Below are 26,531 nucleotides of genomic sequence, written 5' to 3'. Positions count from 1 at the left end.
ATGGCTTCTGTCAAAGAGCAGGAGGCCATCAGGAAGCTCATGGTTTTCCTGCAAGAATGGGACAGCGGTCACAAAGTTGCTCGAAGCCGCGTCCTGGACAGCTTCATCAAAAGCAATAATGGCAAGACAGAACCAGAGCTGGAGCTGGAATTCTCCCAGGGAGCCAGCTTGTTTCTGGCTCGCCTGACAGCGTGGCTCAGGATGACGTATCTGTTTCCTTGGAAAGCTGAGGGTGGCGCGTGGTAGTGGGCTGGAGAGGAAGGGGATGTTCTCTAACAAAAAAATGTTCAAAGAATAAGTAGAGAGATCCATATCCAGCTGCAGGGGAAAAAAAATAGCTATCTGAAGATGGAACTGAGGGAAAAGTCATGTAGTTTGACTCTCAGGAACCTAGAATTAGTGGTTTTTCTCCTGTTGGGGTGAGCATGCTGCCTCTGCACACCTTTGAGAGGAAGCTCCACGCTCTCTAACAGAGAGGGTACCCAGGTTCAGAGCTCCACATTGCCAGAGTTGCCGGGGGGGCACCAGGATGGTCTGTCATTCCCTCCTTAGCCTTATCGAACAGCTACATGCACAGCACGTGCCTTGACAAGCTGCTCAAGTCTATTGGCATCTTCTTATCTGCTGCAGGCGGGTGAGTAGAGAACGTAGCTGCATGAGAGGTGCACATGAGGGTGGCAGGGTTCAGGAGAGAAAGAAGATAACAGGTCCTGGGCAGGCTTTTGGAAGGGCTGTTTAAACATTTCATGCAGGGCAGGCCCCAGCAAGGTCTGTGGTTTACTGTAAGTAGGATTTTCAGATGTTCCCAAAACACAATCCACTGCTTGCCCATCACCAGAGCCACTGGGTCACTGGCATGGTGTGGGAGGAATGTGTTGGGAGCACGAGTGCAGTGATGGGGTTTCTGTGCCTGCCGTTCAGTGTCTGAAATGAGCACAAGGGAAAAACAGGAGCTGGTGACCTGGTCAGAGCGTGCTGCTGGCAGGCATCTGCTGCAGCCGTCCCAGCTCAGCCCCAGGCACCTCGTGTTGGGTGTCTGGGCACCAGGGCCCTGCTACAGCGAGGCAGGAGGTGACAGATCCCAGGAGCACAGAGTGCTCGGTCGGGAAGATGGGCTCCAGGGCCAGTGACATTTTGGGCTTTGTTCCCCCATCCCTGCAGGCGCAGATACCTTATTGAATTTCTGGAGATCGGAGGTGTCATGACTCTCCTGGAAATACTAGGGCTGAACCACCTGAAAGAAGAGGACAAAAGGGAGTCTGTCAAGCTGCTCCAGCTCATCGCAAACGCTGGCAGGAAGTATAAGGAGCTCATTTGTGAGAGCTACGGTAGGCGGTGTGTCCATCTGCGCTTTTTCCTAATTCAGCCGAGGATGTTCTCCGTGACCTCTGGCCCCCAGGGCTGCTCGCAGCGCTGCGCCCCTCCTTCCCCTCCACCTGCCGATGGCAGATTGCCACGGCGTTCGTCTTGCTGGAGGGAGTTCAGAGTCCTGGCTATTGTGGAGTGGTTGCATTTCATCCCCTCTCTGGTTTTAATGAGCTCGCTTTCTTTACAGTGATTTCTTCTGATGTGATATTGCTGTCCTGCTGGTTGCAACTGCTACAGTGAAACTCACAAAACAGTTTCTATTCTTACCTGCAGCGTCTGCCCACCTCTAGAGGTGGGAGGGTTTCTTGCTTTTGAAAGAACCTTAACAATATTTTTTTCCTATTATTTTTTTTTTCTCCTGGACATCAGAAGCGAAATGCCATTCATTGCTCTGTAGTTCGGATTATGCCTCAGGTTGTCAGTGACTGTGGGGTGATACCTGCTGCCACAGCTTCCTCCCAGAGAGATGAAGCTGCAGGAGCAGCAGGAGGATCCTTAGCAGCACTGTTGGCATCTCAGTGCCAGGTTTGCTCCTTGTGTAAATGCCTGCAGAAGGGCTTTGGCCCTTTACACCAGCTGACAGTCTGGCTGACTCTTTTTCCAGCTGGTGTCATGGCTCTTGATAAGAACAAAGAATTTTTTTCCTGGCTTCTGTTCCTCAAGCCACACTTTGAGTGGGACATGATGCTGTGCTTTTGGGGGGTGTGAGCAAAACCGCCAAGAAGTGTGACCTGCAGACTCACCCAGACATAATTTGCCCTCTCTTTCCTCACACAGGGGTGCGATGCCTCGCCGAGTTGTTGGCCACCTCCACCTCAGCAGAGGCTCAAGAGGATGCACAAGTTTTGCTGGACACCCTGGGCCGTGGCAACCCCAAATACCAGCACCAAGTCTACAAAGGCCTCATCGCGGTGCTGCCGTGCGCCTCCCCCCGAGCCCAGCAGCTGGCTCTGCAGACCCTGGGGGCGATGCAGGTGGGTGGCAGGGCTCAAGGGGCAGCATCACCTTTCCTTGGGGGCTCCCCCTGCCCCAACCCATTTCCCCACGGGATCAGGGGGCAGCAGGGAGCCACCCCGGTGCCCTCAGGGTGCCAGCTGCCCCCTCACCCTGCCCCTGTCCCCACAGGAGCTGGTGGGAGAGGCGCCCCCCTCGCTGCTGGAGCCCCTGCTGGCCCTGCTGGGCTCGGCGCACCTGGAGGTGCAGCACGAAGGTAGGACCCGGCCGGGGGGCGGCTTAGCGGGGCCGTTTCCCGCGCGCGCGCCTCATTAGCATGCGCCTCATTTGCATACCCGTGGTGCGCCGCGCGGCACCGCGCGCTCCCGCCCGCTCCGCTCTCCGCCGCTGCTGCCTCGGGCCGGGAACGGGGCCGGGAGCGGGGCCGTGGGGTGGGGAGGGGATGGGGGGAGCGGGGCCGGGGCTGACCGGTGTTTGGGGGGAGCGGCGCCGTGAGCTCGGGGGCGGCGGGCGGCGCTGGGGTCGGGCCGGGGGAGAGGGGGAGTTATACTCTGGTTTCTCTTCAGATCGTATAAATCTTTCGCCTTTTACTAAAGATTTCCGTGGAGAGGAACAAGCACGAGTGTCGTGGAATTTTTTGAGGTTCTGCTTTGGCAGAGCTACCTATACCTGGTAAAAAATAGAACGACTGAAGGGTATGTAGGTACCCAACTAGGTTTCTAAGTGATCTCTTAGCTTAGTGTTGGATCGTGCACGTCGAGGCTATTCCTGTGGGTTCTGTCGCTGCTTATGTGCGGTCAGAGGCCGCCCCCCAGCTTCCTTTCAGGCGGTTGCAGAGAGCACTGAGGTCTCCCTGAGGCCCCCCCTGGGGATCACCACCGGTCACCAGTCACCAGCTGGTTTCACTCCGGTTCCACTCCGTTCGCCACCACTCTCCAGGCCCAGCCGCCCCGCCAGTTAACCCAGCCCAGTTGTACCTGCCCAGGCCACGCACTGCCAGCTGCTCCAGGAGCATCCTATGGCAGATGGTGCCACAGGTCTTGCTGGAGGCTCGGCAGCCCACCTCAGCAGCCTCTCCCCCGTCCCCCAAGCAGGTCACCCGGTCACAAGGAGATGAGGCCGGTCAGGCAAGACATGCCTTTCATGAACCCATGCTGGCTGGGCCTGATCCCACACACTCTGCATGTACGTGGGACCCTGCTGGTCCCACACACGATTGCAGACGAGCTGTCCCAGCCCCTCTCCTGGCAGCGAGGTCAGGCTGGCAGCCCTGCAGCCCCCGGGCCCTCCAAAGGACCGTTGTTACGGGGTGGGCACCACACCGGCTGATGAGACACAGGGGAGGCACGGGGAGCCTCGGCCTTCCCTTACCCTTAGCAGTCGCGTTCCCCCTGCGGCCAGCAAAGGCAGGACGGGCTCGAGAGGCGCGGGGTGTTTGGGGGGAGCTGCCCCGGTTCGGTTACCGGCAGAGCGGGGGGGGGGCGTGCTGGGGGAACCTCCCCGCCCCCAGCCCTTCGGCCCCGCCCCTCAGCCCCTGCTCATTTGCATACCCGGCGCGCACCGCGGTACCGTGGCGCTTCCCGGCTCGGTTCCAGCGCCGCTCCCGGCACCGTGCCGAGACCCGAGGGCTGCGGGGGGACGGGGCAGAGGGAGCAGGGAGCGGGGCCGGGGCTGCCCGGAGCTCTGCGGGGGGGGGCAGTCACCGTGAGCTAGGGGGCGGCGGGCGGCGCTGGGGTTGGGTCGGGTGGGGAAGGGTGTTATACTCTGGTTTCTCTTCAGATCGTATAAATCTTTCGCCTTTTACTAAAGATTTCCGTGGAGAGGAACAAGCACGAGTGTCGTGGAATTTTTTGAGGCTCTGCTTCGGCAGAGCTACCCGTACTTGGTCAAAAATAGAACTCTGGTATTCGTTTGTATCTTTGGGATACACCCGGGGTTTGACTGATGTGCGCAGCTTTCCCCGCAGCCCTGCAGCTGCTGCCGGCCCTGCTGCCCCTCCGTGTCCGCCCGGCCCTGCTGGCGGCGCTGGTGGCCGCGCTGACGCCTCCCGGGCACCCAGCGCTCGCCTCCCGCAGCGAGAGCACCGCAGGTAACAGTGCCCCCGGCTGGGGCTGCCCGCACCTGCAGAGATCTGCTGAGGGTGGCAGCTCCGGCCTGGCCCCCAGCGGGCTGCAGTGGGCTCTGCGGGTGTGCCCTACACAGCCACAGGCCTTCCCTGAGGAGAAATCCTCTTTTTCGTGTTACCCTGTCCCCTCCCTTCTCACACCTCAGGACTGTTCCCAAGCAGCCTTCTCACTTGGTTCATTTTCCTCCTGCAGACCCAAACGCGCTGTGCCCAAGGGAGCCGATGCTGGCGTACATTAAGCAGGCAGCTGCTGCAAAAGCCATTGGGTAAGAGACTTTGCAGCAAACCCCACAGGAGCATGAAAAAGACTTTAGGGAAGCATCTTCCTTTGAATAGGAATGGACTGGGACATGTTCCTCCAGGGAGCATTCCCCTCTGGCACTGCTCTCTGGCTGGACACCCCAGCTCTGCCAAGCCCTGTTCTAGGCTGTTGGGAGATGAGTGTGTTCAGGGCAGAGCTGCTGCCTGAAGGTAGCAGTGCTCAGACCCTCCCTGCTACTGACACTGGACTGGGTTTTGTTTTTTATTTTTTTATAGGGAGATGTGGAGTCCTTTCAGCTCTGGCCCTGTCTGCTGTCACAATGTCCCCTTTATGGCTGGGCCTGGATGCAATGTGTGTGTGTCCTTCCACAGCACAGGGCTGAGGGGTGCTGTATTGCTCAAGACCACCATATTCTCCACATAGCTGTGAGCCACAAGTAATTAAATGTTATTTAACATCAGCTGCCCAGTGGAAGAATCTAGTGCTTATGAGTGACTGCAGAATCCTTAAATTCAGCCATTTGTGCTAAAGTTTGTGCATTCACTGTGAATTTCTTGCGGTGTCCACAAGATAGTGCTATAAGAACACTTTTTCTGCAAAAGTAGATGACAGGGGAAAAAAAGGTTTTCCTGCATAGGCAGGTGAACTTAGTGGGTACAGAGACACACTGGAGCATCTTCCGGGGTCATGCTCACAGAAGCAATAACATTGGTGGTATTTCTGCTTTGAGTCCTGGGTTCTTTATGGTCATGCAGGAAACGTTCTAGAATTTAATACACACTAGGAAGCTCCTGACAATAATTAAACAGCTGGTTTGTAGCAAGAATATGTTAAATGATTGACAATCTATGTAGAGCCAACTGTTTATTTTTATTTTGCTTGTTTGTTTTCCTGTCTTCTGCCCATCATTGCCTCTAGGGCAGGGTAGAAACAGGAACATGTCAGTTTTCCATTGGGGTCACACCAGGTCTGCACCAAGAGGGCCAGACCCAATTTGTTGTGTGCCCCTTCCCCTGTACAGGGCAGGGACTGACGGCCTGTCTTATTGCAGCATATTAGCCAAGGAGTCAGTAGAAGTGGCTGAAGAGCTGATCCAGCTGAACGTGGTGCATGGCCTGATGGTCGCTGTGGGGAACACGGAACATATGCCCAGCCAGAGACACGGCAGCATCTCCCTGAAGGTGAGTGTGATGGTGTGTGGTGGAGGCCAGTGTAACACCGAGTCTCTCCCCTGACCACTCGAACAGAAAGGCTCCCTGCATCGTGGGCTTTCTTTTTTTTTCTGAGTACAGCAGACACAGTCTTATTCACAAAGGCAGGAGTGGCACTTCCTTCAGGCAGTAGCAGTGCTTCCTGTCCCATATGCCAATCACCAAAAAGAAGGTGCTGAGAAGCCAGCGTTGGCCCTCACACCTCTGTTCTAAGCAGCAGCTTGCCCTGAGTAGCAAGCACAGAGCTCACAGGCTAAACAAGGCAGTTTGCTTAGAGCTAGACACTAGCACAGAAGTATAAGCAGCATATTTTGTCCTGTTGGTGCTGCATAAAGAGCCACCTCAGCACAACTCTGCCTACATAACAGTCACAGGTGATGGCTGGGAAGAGGAAGGACCATGCTGCTAGACAGCAAGGGGCTAAATGAGGGACAACTGAGAATCAGGCTACTCAGGATGAAAAGGGGGTTACAAACCACTTAAGTTCATGAAGTGCTGCTAAAGGAGGTGGCTCAGGGAATAACTGTCACGTAACATAGTGATCTAGAGCTGCATCGTACATGTACCAACTCTAACTCTGTTCTGTTGCAGTACTTTGTCCATACATTTCCCTTTGTGGAGGAGCACATGAAGAAGGCAGTAGGGGACACACTTTTCCAGCTCTTTATGGTAAGCATGCCTTTCTTACAGGTTTCAGTGGCCCTTAGAGCTCAGTCTGTTTTCCATGGGTGTAGAGACTGGACTTTTAAAAAAGAATCCAGTCTTCAATAATATTTCAGAAAAGCCTACCCTTTGGAAAGTGTTTACCTTCAGGCTGTGTTCAGGAAGATAATTGCTCTGACTCCTTGCTCTCTCAGACTTGTAACAGTGGGAATTTGGTGTCAGAATGAGGCATGAGGTGACTTGAGCTCCTCCCAACCAGGTCACTCCTGAGTTTGGCTCCTGGGGTGCAGTACATAGCACTTGGGCTCTGCCTGCATCATACTACAAGTCATCATAACACTATCATGACCTCTTCCAGGACAGTCCTGAGACCTGGTACACAAAAATGAATCGAGCCCAGGCTGAAGAACTGGCCTCCAGTATACCTGACATCCCTAAAGACATGGGAAGGAAGCAGTCCACAGAAGGTATGTACAAGGCTGGGGGCACAGTCACTTCTCCAGCAACACTCCCCCCTTACACTAACATCTATCACAGATTACTCACATTGTTGGAAAGCTGCTGAACATGTTATTTTATGTGGCATGTTAACTATTTCCCACGTGGAAGATACATGTGAAGTAAAAGCCTGGGGCTACCTTTGAAGCCTAACTGAACTCCATAGGTACAGAGGAGGCACAGGGCCCTTCCCATTTTCCTGCTACCAAAAGGGCAGAGCCACACACTACAACCTGTTGGGCTTTGCTTAGTACAGGAGACTGGTTTAGAGGCTCCCCCCCCCCGCCACACTAGGCAAGATCTACCCAGCAGGATCTCTATTAAGAAACAACATTTATTTTAAATGATTTTTATGCAAACATTACAAGAGTAAAGACTTTAAAAAGAAGGCTGATTTCTTGGAGGAAGCTTTCTCCACAACACCAACAAGTCTTTAGGAACAATTAGACTTTAGCAAAAAATCAGTAAGAAATATTTTATAAGATAGAAGTTACTTAAATACAGGAACATTTATTTATCAAGTTTCTTAAAATACTGATTTTTTACAATCACATAGTCGGTTTTCTTCCTAGAAGAGACTTGCAAAAGTTTCAAACACATCTGGACCAAAAGTTATATGTACACCAGAAAGTTATACATTTATCTAGTTCTATCAGAGGAGACCATTGTCACTAACAAAGGACCAGATGTCAGACATATCTAACACACTCTCAGGCCCCCCTCCCCAAGCCTTGCAGGCGTGGTTTCTAGCAGGGTCTCTGCAGAGTCCCCTGATACCAGGCCATGAAGAGAGGCTGCCACATTCACTGCCCTCAGGCACACCAGACCTGCAGACACCCTGCTGCATTTGAAATAGGAGTTACTCAAACCACTGACAAACATGCAAGACATACAGAAGACTGCTTGTGAACCAGGTTTTGCTGTATTTACTGAGGCCTCTGCTTGTTCATCTGTTTGCTGGCTTGCTCCTCCAGCTGCATGGCGACCACCAGGGCATCCAATGTTTCTGTAATGGAAGACAGCATTAGCAGGGGGACTGACCTGAGGGCTGAATTCTCCAGCCCAGCTGTTCTTTTCAGCTCAGCTGCTGCCATCTGCAAGGGCTACAGAGGCAAGTGCACTGTGCAAAAACAGCTCAGCCAACATCAGATCCCCAGCATCACATCCTGCTGGATCTCACAAAGCTTGTAAGCTGATAGATATTGGATAGATATTAAGGCCCAATATCCATGAAAACAAAAGTGGAAATAGTAGACATACCCCTACAAATGCCTATGGTATCGGCATCTATTTCTCAGGTGCCTGTTTTTTGGGCAAGGCAAGAGATAAGCTATGTCTGTTTTATTCATTGGTTACATCAACTCTTCTTAGTGGGTATAGCATTATTCTCAAGAGCGGGCAGTTTTATATGGCATTGAAAGTGGAAGATATTTTCAAAGTAAGTTTTGGCTAGTACAGACGATAGGACATTTCAGGTCTGATGCTGTGATCTCCTAGCAAAGTGCTCAGAACTATCAGCAGTGCAGAAGGACTGAGTACTCAACACCACCACCACTCCCAGATAAGCAAGCTGATGTTATTTCAGATCTTCAAGAGAAAAAAAGATTAGTGACACTGCTATTTAGAAACTCTTGAGTAGGCACTATCTCAAGAAGCATTAACATACCTCTGACACTAAGGAAATTTCTTGAGCTCTCCTCTACGAAGTACTTTGCTCTGCTCACAAAGGTCTCAAGATCATAGTCTGGTTGCTCTGTGATTCCCAAGAGGTAGTCAAGTTCAGTCGTCATTTTCTGTATTTACAAGAAAGACCATGAAGAGAAATCAGAGAAGTCAGCTTTCTGAAAATTCAATGAGTTGCTTTGAATATGGCACACCAGAGCAGAGCTGAGCTTTGACAGCCCAGTATCAGTTGGTGCAAGCAGAGCTTGCTAGCTGGAGGGGAGGGGGACTGGCTGGCCACAAGCACTGGAATTCCACAGTTAAACCAGTTGAGCAGGAAGCCAGAGGGAAAAGCTGGCACTGAGGAAAAGGTAACACCACTGACAGCATCTTTCATTACAGCCCACAGCCTGCCCAGTAGCCCTAGGCGCAGACAAGGCAAGTTCCTGTCAACATAGAGAAGGCAGCTTAGGCTGGGCTTGCCTCTTCCACCTACCTGTCTCAGTTCTCTAAGCTGTTCTATAACCTTCTCCTCCCGTTCACCAATCTGAGTGACAGCCTCACGGAAATGGAACATGTGGGGAGATATATCTTCCTCCTCATCCTTGGAGAGCTGCAAGAAACAGCTCAAGTAAGAACAGCAGATTGTTTTCAACAACTTCAAGCTTTGAGATTTGTTCAGCCCACTGCCCACACGTACATTGTGTTGAAGAGCTGAGCTTTCTCCACTGATCTCCGCTTCCTCGTCCTCAATCTCCATGTGATTCTGTGTTTCACCACCTCCATTATGAGGGCTGAGCTCTTTCACTCTGCAACAAGATTTACCACTCAGTCTTTCAGCAATTGCAGAGCTACAGCATCACAAAACAGCTACTGCAATCCGTTTGTGCTCAGCACTGACTTCATTGATTAAAAAAAATCCACATTACCACACCTGGAGCAAGCTTTCATGGACAAACTCCAGAGGGCTGTGGGAAGCAAAGCCAAGAGATGTGTCTTTACATCCAGCCTAGCCACATCAATTTAGGACTTCTCCACAAGAGAAGCGTTCCAAGTACACAATACTAATTGCCAGCAAAGCCTTTCACACATACACAGGCTATCTTCCACATGTCGGCTTGGTTTGTTGTGACCAATTATGAGGACTTTGTATGGAAAGAAAAGGAATAAGGCTGATCCCCACCCCTCCCATAGAGACCCTCCATGCCAGAATAGGCCTATAAGGATAAAAATCATATCTGAGGACACAGAGCTAGAGGTAGAGGTCAGGCATCAGCTAGGTACTTTTTCTAGTTACTAATGTCAGCTTTATATTTCCAGTTCCAGCTTACACACCCCCTTTATAGCTTGAACTTGCCTTGTACACTAGCTAGGAATCCAATGTGTACAACTGAAGACTAGCATCTTACTGAAGCACACCATAAGTCAGATGTTGCATTTTGTCGTGTACTTTCAGGTGATTAGGAATGACTGTCCACCAGAAAAAGAACTTCAATCCAGAACAAAATCTGGAAACCTGTCAAGATCCCTAGTGCTCCTGAATGCTTGTGGCTTGAATTAGCAGACACCTTTCAAAGGCTGGAAAGGAAAGAACCAAGCAGCCTTTTGCAAACCAAACAATGGAAAGCTACCAAATCTGAAGTGTGGAAGTGTCATCTTGTTAACGTACGACAGAAGTCATAGGCTCTGCAGCCACAGCACACAGATCCACACAACACAGCATCAGCAACAAAAAATTCAAGCACCACTGACCCTGGTGAAAAAGGGAAAGGCTTAGCTGTTTCCTTAGCTGTTGAGTTTAGACTTAATACAGGCTGCTCTCCCTGTAGCTGTAGTCTGTCCTTTTTTGCTTGTCACCCACCAGAGAGGTGTAAGGGCACATAAAGGCTCTCTGCTCTGCACAGCAGTTCCAGGTTTCAGCAAGACCCCCTTGTGAATCTTAAGTCTCAGTGCTTATAAATCTGTTGTGCACTGCAGGTACCCAAAGCCCAACCACGGAGCATTCAAAATCCACATTCACACCATTTGCTGCAAGGCACATGAGTTCTCCAGATTCTTTAGATTTCACCCAAAATCTCCTTAGTGTCATACCCTATTAGCTTCTATTAAAGTCCATCAAACACACCTACTGTCCTTCTGCATCAGTGTAGGGTCACATCAGGGAAACATTCTTAGCACACACATAGGGGACCCTGCATAGAATACTACAAGAAGTAAAGTCATGGAGGTAACCATTCAGGATGTGCTGCTAACAGGGTAAACTCCCTACAAAAAACAAGGTGGTCTGAAGTCTTATATAAAACACTCCTCTGAGTAAAAGAGAGTTATGGCTTTATACAACCTCTATTATCCCCCCCATGATAGTTTCTGAAGACAGCTTTAAGATTATTCGCTCCCAGCAAATGTAACCTCCAAATTGTCATCACAGGTAATGACACCAAGAGAACTTTTGATCAGTATGAAAGCAGCCAAAACACTTTCTGCAACAAGAGTAGAATCCCCAAGCCAGGAAGGCCATTACCTGTCAGCGTATCTCAGTGTGTTTAAGGTGTACTCGCATGAACTCATGCCTGGAGAAATCATTGCTATCTGCAAACAGAACAGAAAGCCACAGTGAGTCCCACGTCTCAGAGCTCACCAGTTGTTGGTCTCAGTTGCTGTGGGTGAGGTAAGGAGAAAAATTGCAAGACTTTTTTTGCAGAGAACTGAAGCTTTGTGACTTCCAACTCCCCTCCCCTTAGAAAGGGAGCATGCAGCTATCTGGACAAATTGCAGAGATCACAAGCAGTGAGTGGGTTCAGCTGTGCCACGCACATACTCACCATACAGGTTCTTGAGTTAGTTCCTATGAAGGAGTCTCTCAGCACCTGGGTCAGCTTGCTTTCCCGGAAGGGGGTATGAGATTTGTTCTGGCCTAGAGCTCGGATACATTCCTAAGAAGAGACAAATCATGAATGCAGTCGCTGCATCTCTTCTCAAACAGCTCTGCAAGCTACAGCCACCAACTGCTAGTAAACCCAACAGGCTGGACAATGGTCATCTCCATTGCTCTGTATGTGCTTCATAGCCTTTTAAATAGACTCCACATACTTGACTGTCAAAAAGATACGTGGTATATCCACCATACATTCAATAAAAATTTGAACGAAGCTTGAAATGGGTGTCTGGCAAAACTACACTGCCTTCCTGGGAACATTATAAGTGGAAGTATACACATGTTCATGGTTATTAAAATACAAAGCTGGGATTCCTTTAGCTGTTCTTTTCCCTTGCACTAGAAAGAAACAGCAGATAACCCCAGAGGAAAACAGAATCCATGTGCTGAGTAGTACCATTTGCTCCTTGAGTTATAGCTCACCTTCAAAGCTAGCAGGCTTTTATTGATTTCTGCCCCTTCCATTCGTGTCTGCCTGTCAGCACTAGATGTGTCCGCACCCCTCTCATTTCCTGCCAGATCCACCAAGGAAAATTTGCCAAGCATCTTCCCTCTTCGGCGCAGTATGATTTGGAAGCAGGCATGTGACCGTGAAGAGCTAGCATTTGCAAAAGTTTGTCCCGATGTCCTACAACAAAGAAGCAAACAAGTGTTAGAACTGTGTCACAGAAGACTCTGAGGTCCCGACAGCACTAGACCTGCAGCCAGTTCGGTTGTTTAACCCACACATTAATACCTCAAGATTGCATGAAATAAAGAATCACTTCTCATATCAAGCTGCCTGGCTCAACTTAACCAGCCTGCACTAGAATATTTTTCTGACTGCTAATACCTTGTATGCATTTGAAGCTAGAAGAAATACCTTGAGCACAGCATCTTCCTGCCACAGAGCAGACCACATGTCATTCTCCTAATGCTATCACACGGTAAGCTCCACCAAGCTTCCTCCACTAAACAACATTAGCTGTGCTAGCACATTACAGGCATGGTAAATCCCTTTCCCCAGCCAAGCTGGCTTGCTGGTTAACCTCTGCACCTGCTCTGTCACTGCAAGAGATTGGAGTCTGATGTACCATAAACCTCACTGTGACCTTCATCATCATTTATACCCTGCAAGGGCTGGCAGGTTTGCTGCCCCACCTACATCCCTGCTCCTAGGGGAAAATATAAGGAGGCTGTCCTTAAAAATTGCTGGGGGAGGTAGGAGTCTGAAATGTTAGTTCTTGGCTGAAATGTCATTCTGCTGTGCATGCTTCTTTAGCTAAATGAGCTTTCAGGATGCACGTGCAACGTAATACTGCAGCCAAGGAGTTCTCATTTGCCAAGTAATATTTCCCTAACAGCTGCACCTTATTAGACAGGTAAGACTTGCCGATACAGAATTCAGCCCCGATTAAAGACAAGCCAGTACAACAGCAGAGATACCCCAACTGCAGCTGGCCTGCCAAGATGAGCAGCCAAGCCTACAGCTGTCCCTCAGCACCTTCTCTCAGGGACCCTTTAGAGATCCCCAAATGACATGAAGCATTTTTGCTGTTACAGGAACAACTCATCTGGCCTGCAGTTAAGACCAAGTATTTTTGCAGCTATAGCTTGATGCCATCTGCTCTTCCTCGATCTTACAAGCCCACAGGGAACTACATATGTTCCTGTAAACTACTTCTAGGAAATAGGCATTGGCACCAGGCAGCCATCTCAGCTGAGCTGTTTCTCTCTTCAGAAGAGATGTGAGGACATGTGGCCAACTATGCAAGGAAGGCTAAACCCATCCCTGCCAGTCCTTTGTTCTGTAACCCTCTTGTTTTCACACACAGGTGTGGATCAGTGCCTGTCTGTTAGTGGGTACAACAGCCTCCTCTTTGAAATCTCCAAGCCCTGGGCTACAGTCACATTTTTTGCAGATACAGAGGTACAACAGGACATGGACTTTTCTTATTGTTTTAAGGCATCAAACCTGCATGCACTGCCCATCTCAATCATTCTAATGACATCTTCAGCACAGCTGACTTGTCTCTCTTGAAGGCCAACCACCTGGACCTGCTGCTTGCCATCCTCCAGGACTCGAAGCTTTGCCTTCTTATTCAAGAGATCAAACACCTATATTCAGGCAACAAAACCAAGACAAGTCTGAATAACTCTCCTTGAGAAAGAGATTTGAGACTATAAAGACAGCACAGAGTAAGCAGAGAACTATATAGGAACAGCACATTTAACGTAGTCTTCCAATTCAATTCCAAACATGCCAAGAACAGTAGAGTACATAGAACTATTTAAACTATAAAGTTTCATTCCTCTGTTTATCAAATATGCAGTCACAGAAGTCATGCTAGGATTTATTTATTTTATTAATATAAAAGTCTTACCTTTCCATTGTATATTTCAAAGAAAGTCACATAGACTTCCAGGTCCTGACTTCTGTACCTGGGCTGGTTTAGAAGAAGGAAGACATCTTGTGCTAGTGAGGAAAGACAGGAGTTTACTTAGCTACATTAAAACATACCCTAGCTGCTACTTGAATTGCTTTTGAATATTGCTTAGCCATAATGTAGTGCTCCTGGCAGCTGAATGATGGCTATCCCAAGAAAATGCTTGGTTTCTACTGTTAATATTACTTGCAGACAGCAATGCTAACTGATCCAGTAAGATCAGTAAAAGCAAATACTGTCCCCCTTGCTGGTCTGGGAGAAAATTATGATCTGCTATTGCTTTGGACAAGTTTGCAAGAGTCAAGCATTTGTTTGAAGCTCTTCCTGTGGAGAATCTGGAAGACACCTCTCTGAGCATCAGCATTGCTGCTGGAGACAATTTAGCAGATTAGTTGGGCCTTTGTTTGAATCGAGTTCAGTCTCTCACAAACAGACTTCACACTTTGATCTGAAAAGCAGACTTTCCTTCAGAGACAGTCATAATTGATTCAGGGACTAGCAAAGAGTTAGCAAAGAGTTGCTTGTTTCAACTGCTTTGCTACACAGATAGTTTCACAAAATGCTCTTCTGTAGGGAAAGTACAAGAGGTCAGGGTTCGTGGTGCTTTCTAGGGATTGTATCAAGGAGCGGTTTACAAGATATTCTCAGAAACAGGTGCTTTATGTGTGCTTTTTTTTTTTTTTTACATCTAGTGCTTAAATGAAAAAAATCAGATTTGTATGCTTTCTGTATAAAAAGCTTTATATCAGAAATGGATAGTGTTCTGTTGCATTCAAGTCAGGCTATTTCCAAGCACCATCCTTAGGCTGATACAAAAGCAAAGCAGAACTAATCAAAATCAGATGTTTCAGCCCAACAAGTGTCAAACTAGAAGATACGTCACCTATCTCAAAAGTAAATCTTTTCTGACAAGTGTTAAAAAGCAGGTGGATCTAGAAAACTAGATGTTGGATGGAAAATACAGTTTGTGAAACAGAAAAACTAATCCCATCTCCTGCAACAAACACCGCCACTTATTAATGAAAACTTATGTATCTTTTCCCAGAAAAAAAAAAGTATCCATACAAAAACAAACCTTATCTATTTAAGGAAAGCATGCACTAATTTAATTTTCATATCTAAAGAATCAACTTACATGCAAAAGCATATATGCCCTTCGAGGAATTCTGTGCTCTCCCCGAAAAGTCTCCACCCATAGTCTGTGAAGAGAAAAGGCCATCAAAAGTGAGATATGGCACAAGAGCCAGTCAGGCTACCTGATTATAGTACTGAGAACATACTTGGAAGTAATCATGTATATGATAACTGATGTCAGTGAGGTGATTGCAGCAGTACAATTAAAGTCGGTTTTCTACTTCCCTATCAGTTCAGAGAAGAGATTTGGACTATTCAAAGTGTCAGCTAAACGCCTGTAAGGCTCTGCAGTGCTAACTACTTCACAGGAATTCGGTGCAGTTATTCCTCCTAGGGGAAATGCAAGTGCAACTGGATAGCCTCTGGCCAGAGCAGAGACTCATTTGTTTGGAAATAAGTTTAGTACCATTTTCACCATGACTTGCAAAAACTCATGTGTGATATCAAAATGAATCAACCCTGTGCACCAAGCTTCTTCCTTTACCTTCTTTGACAGGTACCTTTAATCCTCACAGAATTTTTACTTGGTGCTATCTCAGTGAATCATTTAAAACACATCTCAATCCCATGATATATTCTCAATCTACTAGAGTTTAATATGCAACATTCCAGTCTCAAGGTGCAGCTATTGTCCTTGCACTACTTATGTGCCCTAGGATCAGGAAGAGGAAGTAATTAAGAAATGGAAGTAATCAGGAAATTTGAATGCCTTACAGTTGAATGATGCTCAGATGAGCAGGTTTGTGTGTGCATTTTAGTGCAATGAAGACAGCCATATCCAAATCTCTACAGTGCTTCCTTTTGGGTTAATGGAGGAGATAAATAGTTGACTAAGTAATAGTGATAGGAGAACCTAGCCTAAAAACTTTGCCTCTAACACTTGAATGACAGCACCTGTCTTTATCATTTAAGCTGGTTAGCTAGCAAAGTCCAGTCCACATCACCTTGGTCTGACCTAAAGGCTTACTTGCAGAGCAAGAAGACCATGGATTTGGCTCCACTATCATAGTGTAAAGGCAGAGAATTTCCATTTTCCTTCCCTTTAGTTTATAGAAGAGGAAAAAGACAACCCAGTTGCTGAAAATTCTCTGAGGCAGAATACACAATTGCCAGTTCTCTTGAAACTGCAGGTGGTGGGCTGGAAGGAGTGGTTAGAAAGTGAACACAGTAATTTCCACCACTTCACAATACCAGATCATTTAAGCATTCATGTGCAACAAATAAGCAGCATTTTCTTACATAACCACTAAGGTCTTTGGAATGTCTCCAAACTCAAAATACAATACAGACAATAGCCTTTGTCTCAGATGTAGGCTAATAGCCCTAATTTGCAAAGTTGGGGCAGCAACAGCAGTTCAAGGCAAGGAATAGCTATGGCTCTGTCACTAATACGTCAGGATATCATCCTTGGGTCTTTAAAAAAGAACTATGGGATAAATTTAGCATGACTTTACTCACAACTTCAGAGGAAAGCCACTAACACTTCTAACTACAGAAATACAGAAAAAGAGGATTAACAACTGGAACTGTTATCTTTTTAAGAAAATAAAGCAAGATTTGAGCTCCTTTTACAATCCTGTAACATCAAGGAACTTCAACATTATCTAAAGCTAGAAGATTGGATACTTTGGAGAAAAACTTACATGTGTCTTGCCACTGCCTGTCTGGCCATATGCGAAACATGTCGCTCTTCCACCCTCAAAGATGGTCTGTACAAGAGGCCTAGCAGTGAACCTGGATATTCAGAAGGTAAAAAACAGTTAAAGGCAAGCAGTTCACATCCTGCTCTATTAATTTTCCTAAAGAAACTAATTTCTTTTTTTTTTTTTGCGTAAGGCCACACCAAAACTAAACTTTTCAGTCTTTTGGATTCCTCCAAAAATAATTTTCATATTTATTGCAGGCAGCAGTTTCTTTAAACTAGGCTGTCATCTAGCCATAGCTCTGTGCTATCTTGAAAGTCATTCCAACAAGAGGAAAGCATTACCTGTACACCATTTCATTAGAAGCCAGTTCATCAAATGAGAAGTCAAATCTGAATGCTTGGGTTTCAAGGTATTTTGTTAGATCCACTTTCTGCTTTGGCTCATGGACCAGCAGGACACATTTGCTTGGAACAGTAATCACATCACATTCCTTCTTCAGAATTTCTGTTGGTGGAAGAGACCCTCATATTTAACATGAATAATCAATGTCAAACTGCTCCAAAGTCAGATCTGCTTTGTCAGAACACTCACCTTGTTTATTTAGAGGGCGCTTCCTGACACAGACACAAATCCTGTGTTCTTCTATCTAAAAGAAAGTTAAGAAAACAAATAATAATTACTTCCTAATTACACCTACTGAGTGTCACTGAGAAAGGTTCCGTGCTCCCTCACATTGACTTTTCAAAACACTGAGTTTCCTCTGGTACCGGTCAGGAGGAGACCCACTCATGGAGGAGTGTAAGTCTTAAAGTCCATTGAATGCACAAGCAACACTATGAACAATTTACTCCTGGGTAGCATTCTCAACATATTGCACAGAAATGCTCCTACGCTAAAAACAGTGTCCCAAATATTCTTTTTTTTTTTTAGGATCAATAACATGTTCAGTTCTTGGCCAGCTGTCCAGCACAATCTGTGACATTACTATTGCAACTAGAGTCAAATCCAGGTAAATTATCATTTTAATTTACCTCTAGAGGGTTTTTTGACCTGAAGTTCCTCACTGATGCAGTAAGTTTAGCTATTTGTGCAGCACAGCTGCACATCAGTTGGGTTTGAAAAGTGCCCGTTCCATTGGATGAAGCAGGAGGTAGGAGATGACAAGCTCAGCCCTGTCATGCAGGGACCTCTACACAAGCAGCTGGTTCTCAGCTCTGTCAGGTGCAAGTACACAAACTACCTCGTGTTCTATGCTAGCCAGCACCTACTCATGCTTGAACTTAAATGCTGTCATTTTTTCCACTGACTATAGCAAGGCTTTTGCTAGACAAAGACTACTTGTTCTCAGGAATTAACCAATGCCACCTCCGTAACTGCTGAGGTGAACCTGCTTTTTGTAGTTTGACCTCTACTTTTGCTCTTTCACTTTTTGACCTACTCTAAAATTACTCAATATACAACTTAGATATCTAACACATAGGGCAACTAGTCTGGTTTAACTTACTTATACCTACACCTACAAACCAAACTGCTATGTAATAGGCTCTGCCCTTTACAAGCTCTGAGAACTACTAATGTTACACACAAAGCATTGCATGATCATTTTCAAAGTGTAAACTCTTCACTAGTGCCATACACAAAGCAATGCGAGGCAGCTTAGCCCTAAATAGGAGAGGTAAGTGACCTTGCATTTACCACTGGGTGCCCTCAGGATCACAATATGCTCAGAGGATTTCCCAAGAGCTGTGATGCACTAATTTGCTCATCTGCTAAAACCATCAGTACAAAATAAAGAAGTCGAAGTGTCTGTGTGCTGCACTCTGCAGCCTCAGTATTTACGTACTGGGTCAGTTATAGATAGTGGCTGGCAGTCTAAAGTTGCTCTGAATTCCTTGATCATCCGTGCAAACTCCGAGTTTGGACAACTGCTGTCAAATTCCTGCATGAGAAAACAGACATGAAGGTAATTAACCCGTAACAGAAAAAAAGCCCCAGAGAACACCAAACACAACCAACTGAGAGTTAGAAAAGTATTCACTTGAAGGCCACAAGATTCAGAACATTCTGAAACTAGAATCAATCCATCCTTTGGCACAAATTGAAGAACAAAGTCTGTCCAAAATACATTTTGGTTTTAACTACCAGGTTGCATTACCTTATAGAATTTTCTCTTATTGGCATAGAGTACTCTACCTGTGCACGTTTTGTCCTGATTTCACTGATTTGAGCTCTCTTTTCTTCTCTCTTGTTTTTCATTTTCTCCATCTCTTTCACAATGTTAGATCTTCGCCGAACTAGATAAAATGAAAACACTTCCTTGGATTAAGTTTTCACCTTGTTTTAAGCATGATGTTTTACAAAAATGTCAAGGTTACTGACAGACTAGCCTAAGTTGTATAGGAAACAGTCATCTTCAGAAGAATGGTCGTTGATTTTTCAGGGTTTCTTTCCCAAAGCTGATCTACCTACCAGAAGCTGGTTAGCATGTCACACCATCACTCTAAGGGCAGCATTTCTGAGGAGACAACCACTATAACAGAATGATACATTTATAATAAAAATACTTAGGCAAAAAGAGTTTCTTAAGCCACCCTTTCAAATCATTCGTCTAGAAATATACGAAGCAGCAATTGCAGTGATGCACTTCTGACTGGTGAGCCAGTTCTTATCCACTGCTGCCAGGTACCTGGGCTCACTGGAGGGTTCATTCTAGCAGAAAGCAGATGATCCTCTGAATTTCCGTTTGTCAGTGTGGGTTCTGGAGCATAGCTCAGCCTGCTAGTCTTGGTACGGCCACCTGTGGAAAGAAGCCACACCAAAGACAATAACTGGAACCCAAAGATCAAGAACATTTCGTAATTTGCAAATCCTCACAGACCACAGCTATTCCTCAACTCCAATTCTGGATCAGGAAGGAGAACTTGCTAAAATGTATGTGCGAATTTTTTAAATTCTTCACTGATCACAAACTTTATTCAAAGCTACAAATCGATGCCACACCAACCAGGCAAGAAGTTAATATCAAACCTCTTATTTGAATGCCTTTGCAAAACTTAATACGCAAGGAATGCCCACAGCTATTCATGGGGTAGGTCTGGTAAAGATAAATAACTACAGATTCATTATTCAGGCAGGCTAAAGTCCTTACTTTACTCTACTGGTATAGGTAGAACTACAACCAGTGTAGCTGGAGCCTGTTGTCAGCACTATTAAGGCACTTGGCTTCCCACTCTAGCCCTGTAAATGCCACTTTATGCTGGTATGCAGATACCACATGCACCACAAGCACAGCTGCAGCTCTCGTTAACAAAGTACACCATCCTTCAACAACATAGTTTTCAGAGTCCTTTGAGAACCCCTTCAGGCAGAAGCCCTGGATGTTTACATTGTGGCCGAACTCCCCCTCTCTCATTTAATATATGAAGGGGTAGGGGTTGCTCCTCCCCCTAGATTTGCAGTTTACCTAATTAAATACATACAAAGCATGTTGCTTCTTATTAAGAATTCTCTGGGTTCTTTTTCCACTCACCAGGAACTGACAAATTGTTTCTTGTTTGTGTAGAAGTGCAGGGATCCACCATCTCATTTTCCTGGAGGCTGCACTGAGGTTCCGTGATGACAGACATCCTGGAGCGGCCACGCATAGCTTTGGAAAAACGAATTCAAGTTCAGCATCATGCAGACACTCCGACATTTGTAAGTAATCACTTACTCCAAGAAGTGCAGGTTGTACTTAAAAGAACCATTTTCAGACCTCTGGTGCATTACCAAAGCCTAGGATAAAGCACTACTGGAAAGGTAGGTGGGTGAGAAGTGACCACTACAGAAAAGCACACAGTTCATTCCAAATTTGCAGTTTCAATGAATTTCTTTCCAGATACCACTAAGGATTCACTAATATGGCAGTTCTGGAGCCTTGATACCTAGGAAGGAGGCAGTTACAACTCAGGGGACTGAGAAATCCTCTGAAGTTTCACACTCACAGGGCTACGAATTAACTGTGATGGTGACAGTATGAAAACCAAGGCTAATTTTGCTATACAGACTACAGAGCGGGTTATCTAGGGAAGCTCTAAGGAAAAGTCAGGATAAAAGAATTTCTTTTGCCTTCCACATCCAAAGGGAAAACTGGTCATGAGCCGGATCATGCCCACCATTACAACATCCAAACACAGATGGTGTGTGTAGCAGTGGCAGCTTGATGACACTAAATTCAGCTACAAGACAGACTACCTATAATTGCAACAGCAAACCTTCAAAAAGGGCCTTTCTGTAGGCAGTCTCCATTGCCTCATACCTAGTTACAGTTCTTTCACTGAGACAAATCACTCACCCAGGAAGCTTAGCAGGTGACAGGAACATACACCTCAACTGATTTGTCAAGAAAGCAAATCTGATATGAAAAAATAGAAGTGTGGTATGAAACCTAGAGCTACTCTCACCTCCACCTCCAGCAATCACAAGAATTTATCCAGAATTAATCACTATGATTTGAAAGGAAATTAGGTTTGTTTCACATCAAGGTTGAATTTCAATTCTGGATCAAATTCCTTACAACTGCGCCCACAAAATTCAGTGCTCATGTGTTAACTTTTTACCTGGATTCTTCTGCTCAGGTGCAGAGACTTTAGGTGCCATTGTCGCAACTTTAGGAACAAAAAGAATCCATTTCATTATACACAGACATGGTATTTCATTCCTTTTGCCACACATGCCCAGACACCTGATCTCATCATAAACTCAACAGCACTTTCTGCAAACAATAGTGGTCCTAAACAAGAATATTAGCTGCAGGATTTGCTGCATCTAAATGGGTTTGATTCAGATTGTTCTTGTGCACAAGAATATACAAAAACCTCTAAAGCTCTTACTGCTTCAGAGAACTTAGTATCTGTTTCTGAATTCATTCTGAAAGCACTGCTTTTGCTTTTCTTACTTCCCTGAGAGATGGAGACAGACGCCTCCTGATCTTCTTTAATTTGCTTTGCCTAAGAACTGAAACCTGAAGCCAACATTACCTTTTTGATTGGTGCAGCACAGAGTTTGCTACAGGACACGCATAGCCCGTGAGTGTCAAGGACTAACTGCAATAATAGGTAATATCTGATGAATACTGAAGTCACTACTTCCCTCTTGTACTGTGAGCAAGTCTTCAGGGACAAGACTCTGCTAGTAGCAAAGGCAACAGGCATGTCAGATTTGCCATTAGACTCCGTACTTAAGGGAAGCAGCAGCCTCTGCGAGGACATTTCTCCATCAGCCACTGACTGGATTAAAACACCTTTATTCTTCCATCTGGCTATCCAGCTCCATTAATCAGGTCTGTCTAGAGACAATCAGCACTTTACCACATCATTTTTCTTGCTGATTCACAAAATCTGTGGAGAGTTCTCTGCATTTGAAGATGATCAGAAAAACTTTTGACACATTAAGCTTCTCAGACTGTTCCTGCCTCTCAGATACAAGGGGATTTGTACTGTTGTCTTTTGATTCCAGTTTCCCTGTCTTGCATCACGTACAACAAAAAAGGCCAGACAAATGCAGCCATTCACAGCTCACGTAAAAGGGCAAGTTCTATCCAGCTGTGTACATTAAGAGTTAATAAATCTGCAACCCTTTGACCTCAGCATCACTCAAGTACATTACAAATAGACCTTTAATGCTGTCAACTCAAAAGCAAGAGTCAACTAAAGAGATAAAGTAAAAAACAATATGGGAGTTTCCTAATCCCAGCACCTCAAAAAAAAACAATTCCTTAGCAATCCCACACTTCCACACCTGTCTCCTCTTCTGGCTGTGCTCAAAACACTGTACTGACACTGAGTCACTGAGCTGTGGCACACCAGCTAGCATTTTGGCTGCCTAGTCTGAAATGTCTCCAGGAATAAAGCTCAAGTTATTGTCTAGAGGGACTATTTGAAGAGGAGACATCCATTTGACACTACTATTTCTTCCTTGCCCTTTCCATTCTCATTTTGACACCTTTTTGTCTTAATAACTGTCACTTACCTTTTGTTTTTTTGTGGCATTTGCAAAATCCCATACAAAACTTTAAACCTCACTGCAGCAGGAACTTCCTAGTGACATTTAAAGCAGCATCAAGGAATAACTACAGCAATACTGAAGAAAAGGGCAACGTGTCAACAAACCTGAGCTCACAGGAACAGGAGGGCAATTTGCTGGCAGAAGTTCTGCACTCAGGAGTCCAAAGTGTTGATATGAAGGGGTATGCTCTTACTAGCATTGCCTGAGCAAGCAGCGTTATGAGGCACTAAACTGGAATAATATGGCTACAATGGAGGATCAGCACTGTTTTGAAGAGGAAAAGAAATATTTTCTCACCTTCCCGCGGAGCAGGAATTTTTGAAAGGGTTGTTCTACGCTTCTGTTTCTGGAAAACAATGAGTGCCGTTAGTCATCACAGTAAGCCATGAATACCTAGCACAGCACTACACAAAACAACATTAATACAACAAGGATTTCTGACCAAAGCCTAATGGTGAGACAGAACGCAAAGCATGAGGTCTCTGACTTGTAAGGCTGCCAGTATCGTTTATAAACAGATCTGGTCTAAAGCATGCTGCTGCTGACATGTTAGCACCTTCGGAGAGACTAAAATGCTTACCTGTACAGTCACATTCTCTTGCAAAGGAAGGTTCTCTTTCACATCTGCAGCACGTAGTTCCTCTGTTAACTCAGGATTTATTGTTATCACATCATCAATATCAATCTGCAAGAGCAAAGGTAAAATATTGCTGCTACCACCTACAGCATTTTTACATGTTGCTTTTCAGTACAGGCAAACAAACCTGACTGACTGCTTGCCAAATGTTAAGTTAAAGCAGCCTTCTAGCTTCAAGGTCCTAGGCAATAGCTTATACCCCATTTGAAGAGTCTCATATGTCCAATAGTACTAGAAGAAACGTGCAAGTTATGCCATTTACCCTCATCTGCCAAACACCACGCAGCTCTGCAGGTGCCATAGAACACGTCTGAGGAGATAGGCAAAGCACATTTGGCATCAACTGCTTTAATCTCTTACAGCTAATCTTAGTAAATCTCCATGACTTCTGTGCTAGGAGAGCATTAAGAGTTTACTGCGTGACTGCGCTTACTGAAATAAACTTCAGAGAGCTACTTAGACCTCGGGAAACAAGGGATTCAGCATCTAATCCAAAAGTCAGTTCACCTGCATTTTCTCTGGCAATTGCAAGTGATTTTACCTAGGACCAGCTGCCACCTCCTGCCTGACCTTCCAGTGAAGTCATAATCCTGCCTCCGCAGCATTCCGCAGCGCCCAGACGCAGGGCAGCGACCATGGGGCAGGCAGCCAAGGGCAGGCACGAGCACAAAAGGCACCGCCTCGCTCGTTTCAGTTTTTCCAAACCTAACCCTGCAGAAGAGCTTGAAAGCACGTGGACACAAAAATAACTCCGGTGCCACAGCAGCTTGCACTGAAACTCACCTAACGTCAAAGCAATAACACAAGCACCACTTGAGGAAGTTATCCAGCTCTCAGTTAAATCTTAATTTACTTTGATGAAATAAGGGTCCATATAAAAAGAGTAAAAACACTCGTGTGATCCTATGGAGATACCACATTCTAACATAGGAGAAAAAAACGTAGAAATTTGATTTATATAAAATCTGTATGCATCTAATCAGATAAACTAATTCCCTCAGAAGCAAGTGTATGTGGATGGTATGATACACACTAGCAGCACGTAAGAAATGCTGCTTTTTGAACAGCCTCTTCAGAGGCCCTGCAGTACCTAAGTTCCCAGAGAAACTGCCAAGAACAGCGTGTTTGCTCATTCACCAAAGGAGAATTTAAGTGCCAGGCTTTCAGCTACAACCTCAATCCCCCCAGGGAAACACGGCAGTTCCACCAGCAGGGCCCCACGGCCTTTTCTCTACACTAACTGGGACATTTCAGACTGGCACTGGCCAAGAGTGATTCAAATCCAGCAGCGCCGTTGTCACTTGGACTCTAGCCCAAAACCGTGGTTTGCTCCCTGTCTGTTCTGAGACATTTCTCTGTGCAAGGTTCTCGTTGCAGAGAAAGAAAACTCAGTATCTCTAAGGAAGAGATAACGTTCCCTGAAAAGTAAAGTGCAGAGGAATCAGAGAGCAGGGCACTAAAAACACAGCTGGAGGCCTCTCAGCACGCTGTGCCCCAGAGAAAGGGGGATGAAGCTGCGTCACAGTTCAGACTTTGAGGGCTGTATGCTGGGTGTTACAAATCCCTCTGGGTCCACCAGGGCTGGCATTATAACACCAGGCTGTAAGCAATACACCTGAAAGCATCAAACAGCGCTGCATTTATTGCACAGCTACAAAGTCCTAAGGAAAGCTGGAAGGGCATTGCCAGAGGCACCAGAAGGCAGCAGATAACAGCAGAGCTGGGGCTGTGGGAGCACAGGAAGCCACCCAGCAGGGGCACAGACACACACACTGCATCCTACCTGGTGGCTGTAGGGCCAGGAGCCCTCTTGGCACCGCTCAGGTGTGGTCACAACCCCCCCACGCCTTACCTGGGGACGTTTATTTACAGATAACCCCTGCGATCAGCACAGCGGGGTTATCTGCGCCAGCCTGGACGAAGCATTAATCCACCTGAGGGCAGACCCAGCACGGCAGGAGCCGGCTGAGGCACAGACGGGACCGTTTTTGAGGTTTTTTGAGGAAAAACCCCACACAGCCTTACCTCCTTGCCCTTGACGGCGCCGCCCTCGGACCACTCCACGGCCACCAGGGACCTCTCCGCGTTCACCGTCCGCACCGTCGCCTTGTGGATCAGGCCTGCAAGGCAGCTCCGTGAGCCGGGGACCCCCGGGGACCCCCGGGGACCCCCGGGGACCCCCCCCACCCGTTCCCGGTGCCCCCCACGCCCCGCCGAGCCCCCTCGCACCGTTGCTGCGCTGGATGTTGAGGACGCGGCCGGGGCAGACGCGCTGGTACAGCCGGGGGTCCATGGCGGCGGTGGGGGCAGCGCCAGGCCGGGCCCGCCCAACCGACAACGATTTAAACGCCGCGCGCCCGGCGTGCCGCGGGGCCTCCCGGGAGGCGGAGTGCCGCGGGACTACAACTCCCGGCGTGCCCCGCGCGGGGCAGGGCATCATGGGAAGTGTAGTTCGGTGGGGGGGCATGGAGGCGCTGTGCGCATGCGCGGTGAGGTCGCTAGGGCAAGAGCTGAGATAGCGTGAGGGAAAGGCGGACGCTTAAAGGGTAGTGGAAAGGAGTAAGAGAAAATTGGGGTTAAAAAGCGGTTTTTTGTTCTATTTTTAACCAAGCATGGGTAGCCCTGCCGAAACAGAGCCTCAAAAAATTTCACGACACTCGTGCTTGTTCCTCTCCACGGAAATCTTTAGTAAAAGGCGAAAGATTTATACGATCTGAAGAGAAACCAGAGTATAACTCCCTTCCCCACCCGGCCCGGCCCCAGCGCCGCCCGCCGCCCCCCAGCTCACGGCGACCCCACCCCACCCCGCCTCCCCCCGGCCCTGCTCCCACCCAGCTCCTCCCCGCCCCTCAGCCCCGGTCCCGGCCCCGGCCGGCCCCGGGGAGCGGCGGAAACGGCACCGGAGCGGGACGGGGCGGGCGGCACCGCGCGGTGCACCATGGGTATGCAAATGAGCAGGGTCTGG

The 26,531-nt window shown here is 47.1% G+C and overlaps 2 protein-coding genes across 2 annotated transcripts; one reads left to right on the top strand and one right to left on the bottom strand.

The window, feature by feature from the left end:
- On the top strand, nucleotides 1-7,868 carry ARMH1 (armadillo like helical domain containing 1; the record flags this gene model as incomplete). The annotated part of the gene is made up of 12 exons (XM_084291160.1): nucleotides 1-206; nucleotides 566-634; nucleotides 1,162-1,328; nucleotides 2,146-2,342; nucleotides 2,494-2,612; nucleotides 3,417-3,577; nucleotides 4,277-4,411; nucleotides 4,641-4,713; nucleotides 5,761-5,890; nucleotides 6,512-6,589; nucleotides 6,942-7,050; nucleotides 7,819-7,868. The coding sequence occupies 12 exons, from the start codon at nucleotides 1-3 to the stop codon at nucleotides 7,866-7,868; spliced, it is 1,494 nt and encodes a 497-aa protein (XP_084147286.1).
- Nucleotides 7,869-8,007: 139 nt separating this feature from the next.
- On the bottom strand, nucleotides 8,008-25,859 carry KIF2C (kinesin family member 2C; the record flags this gene model as incomplete). The annotated part of the gene is made up of 21 exons (XM_084290974.1): nucleotides 8,008-8,087; nucleotides 8,748-8,874; nucleotides 9,240-9,356; nucleotides 9,444-9,552; nucleotides 11,265-11,332; nucleotides 11,566-11,676; nucleotides 12,102-12,306; nucleotides 13,633-13,775; nucleotides 14,042-14,133; nucleotides 15,240-15,303; nucleotides 16,882-16,972; nucleotides 17,226-17,388; nucleotides 17,476-17,530; nucleotides 18,728-18,823; nucleotides 19,078-19,178; nucleotides 19,571-19,681; nucleotides 20,414-20,530; nucleotides 23,227-23,275; nucleotides 23,510-23,614; nucleotides 25,592-25,686; nucleotides 25,796-25,859. The coding sequence occupies 21 exons, from the start codon at nucleotides 25,857-25,859 to the stop codon at nucleotides 8,008-8,010; spliced, it is 2,163 nt and encodes a 720-aa protein (XP_084147100.1).
- Nucleotides 25,860-26,531: the final 672 nt, after the last annotated feature.

This window comes from Netta rufina (assembly GCF_964035555.1).
Source record: "Netta rufina genome assembly, chromosome: 8".
Classification (NCBI taxonomy): Eukaryota; Metazoa; Chordata; class Aves; order Anseriformes; family Anatidae; genus Netta; species Netta rufina.
Note: the sequence above shows the minus strand (reverse complement) of the source record. Positions and strands in the feature narration are given on the sequence as shown.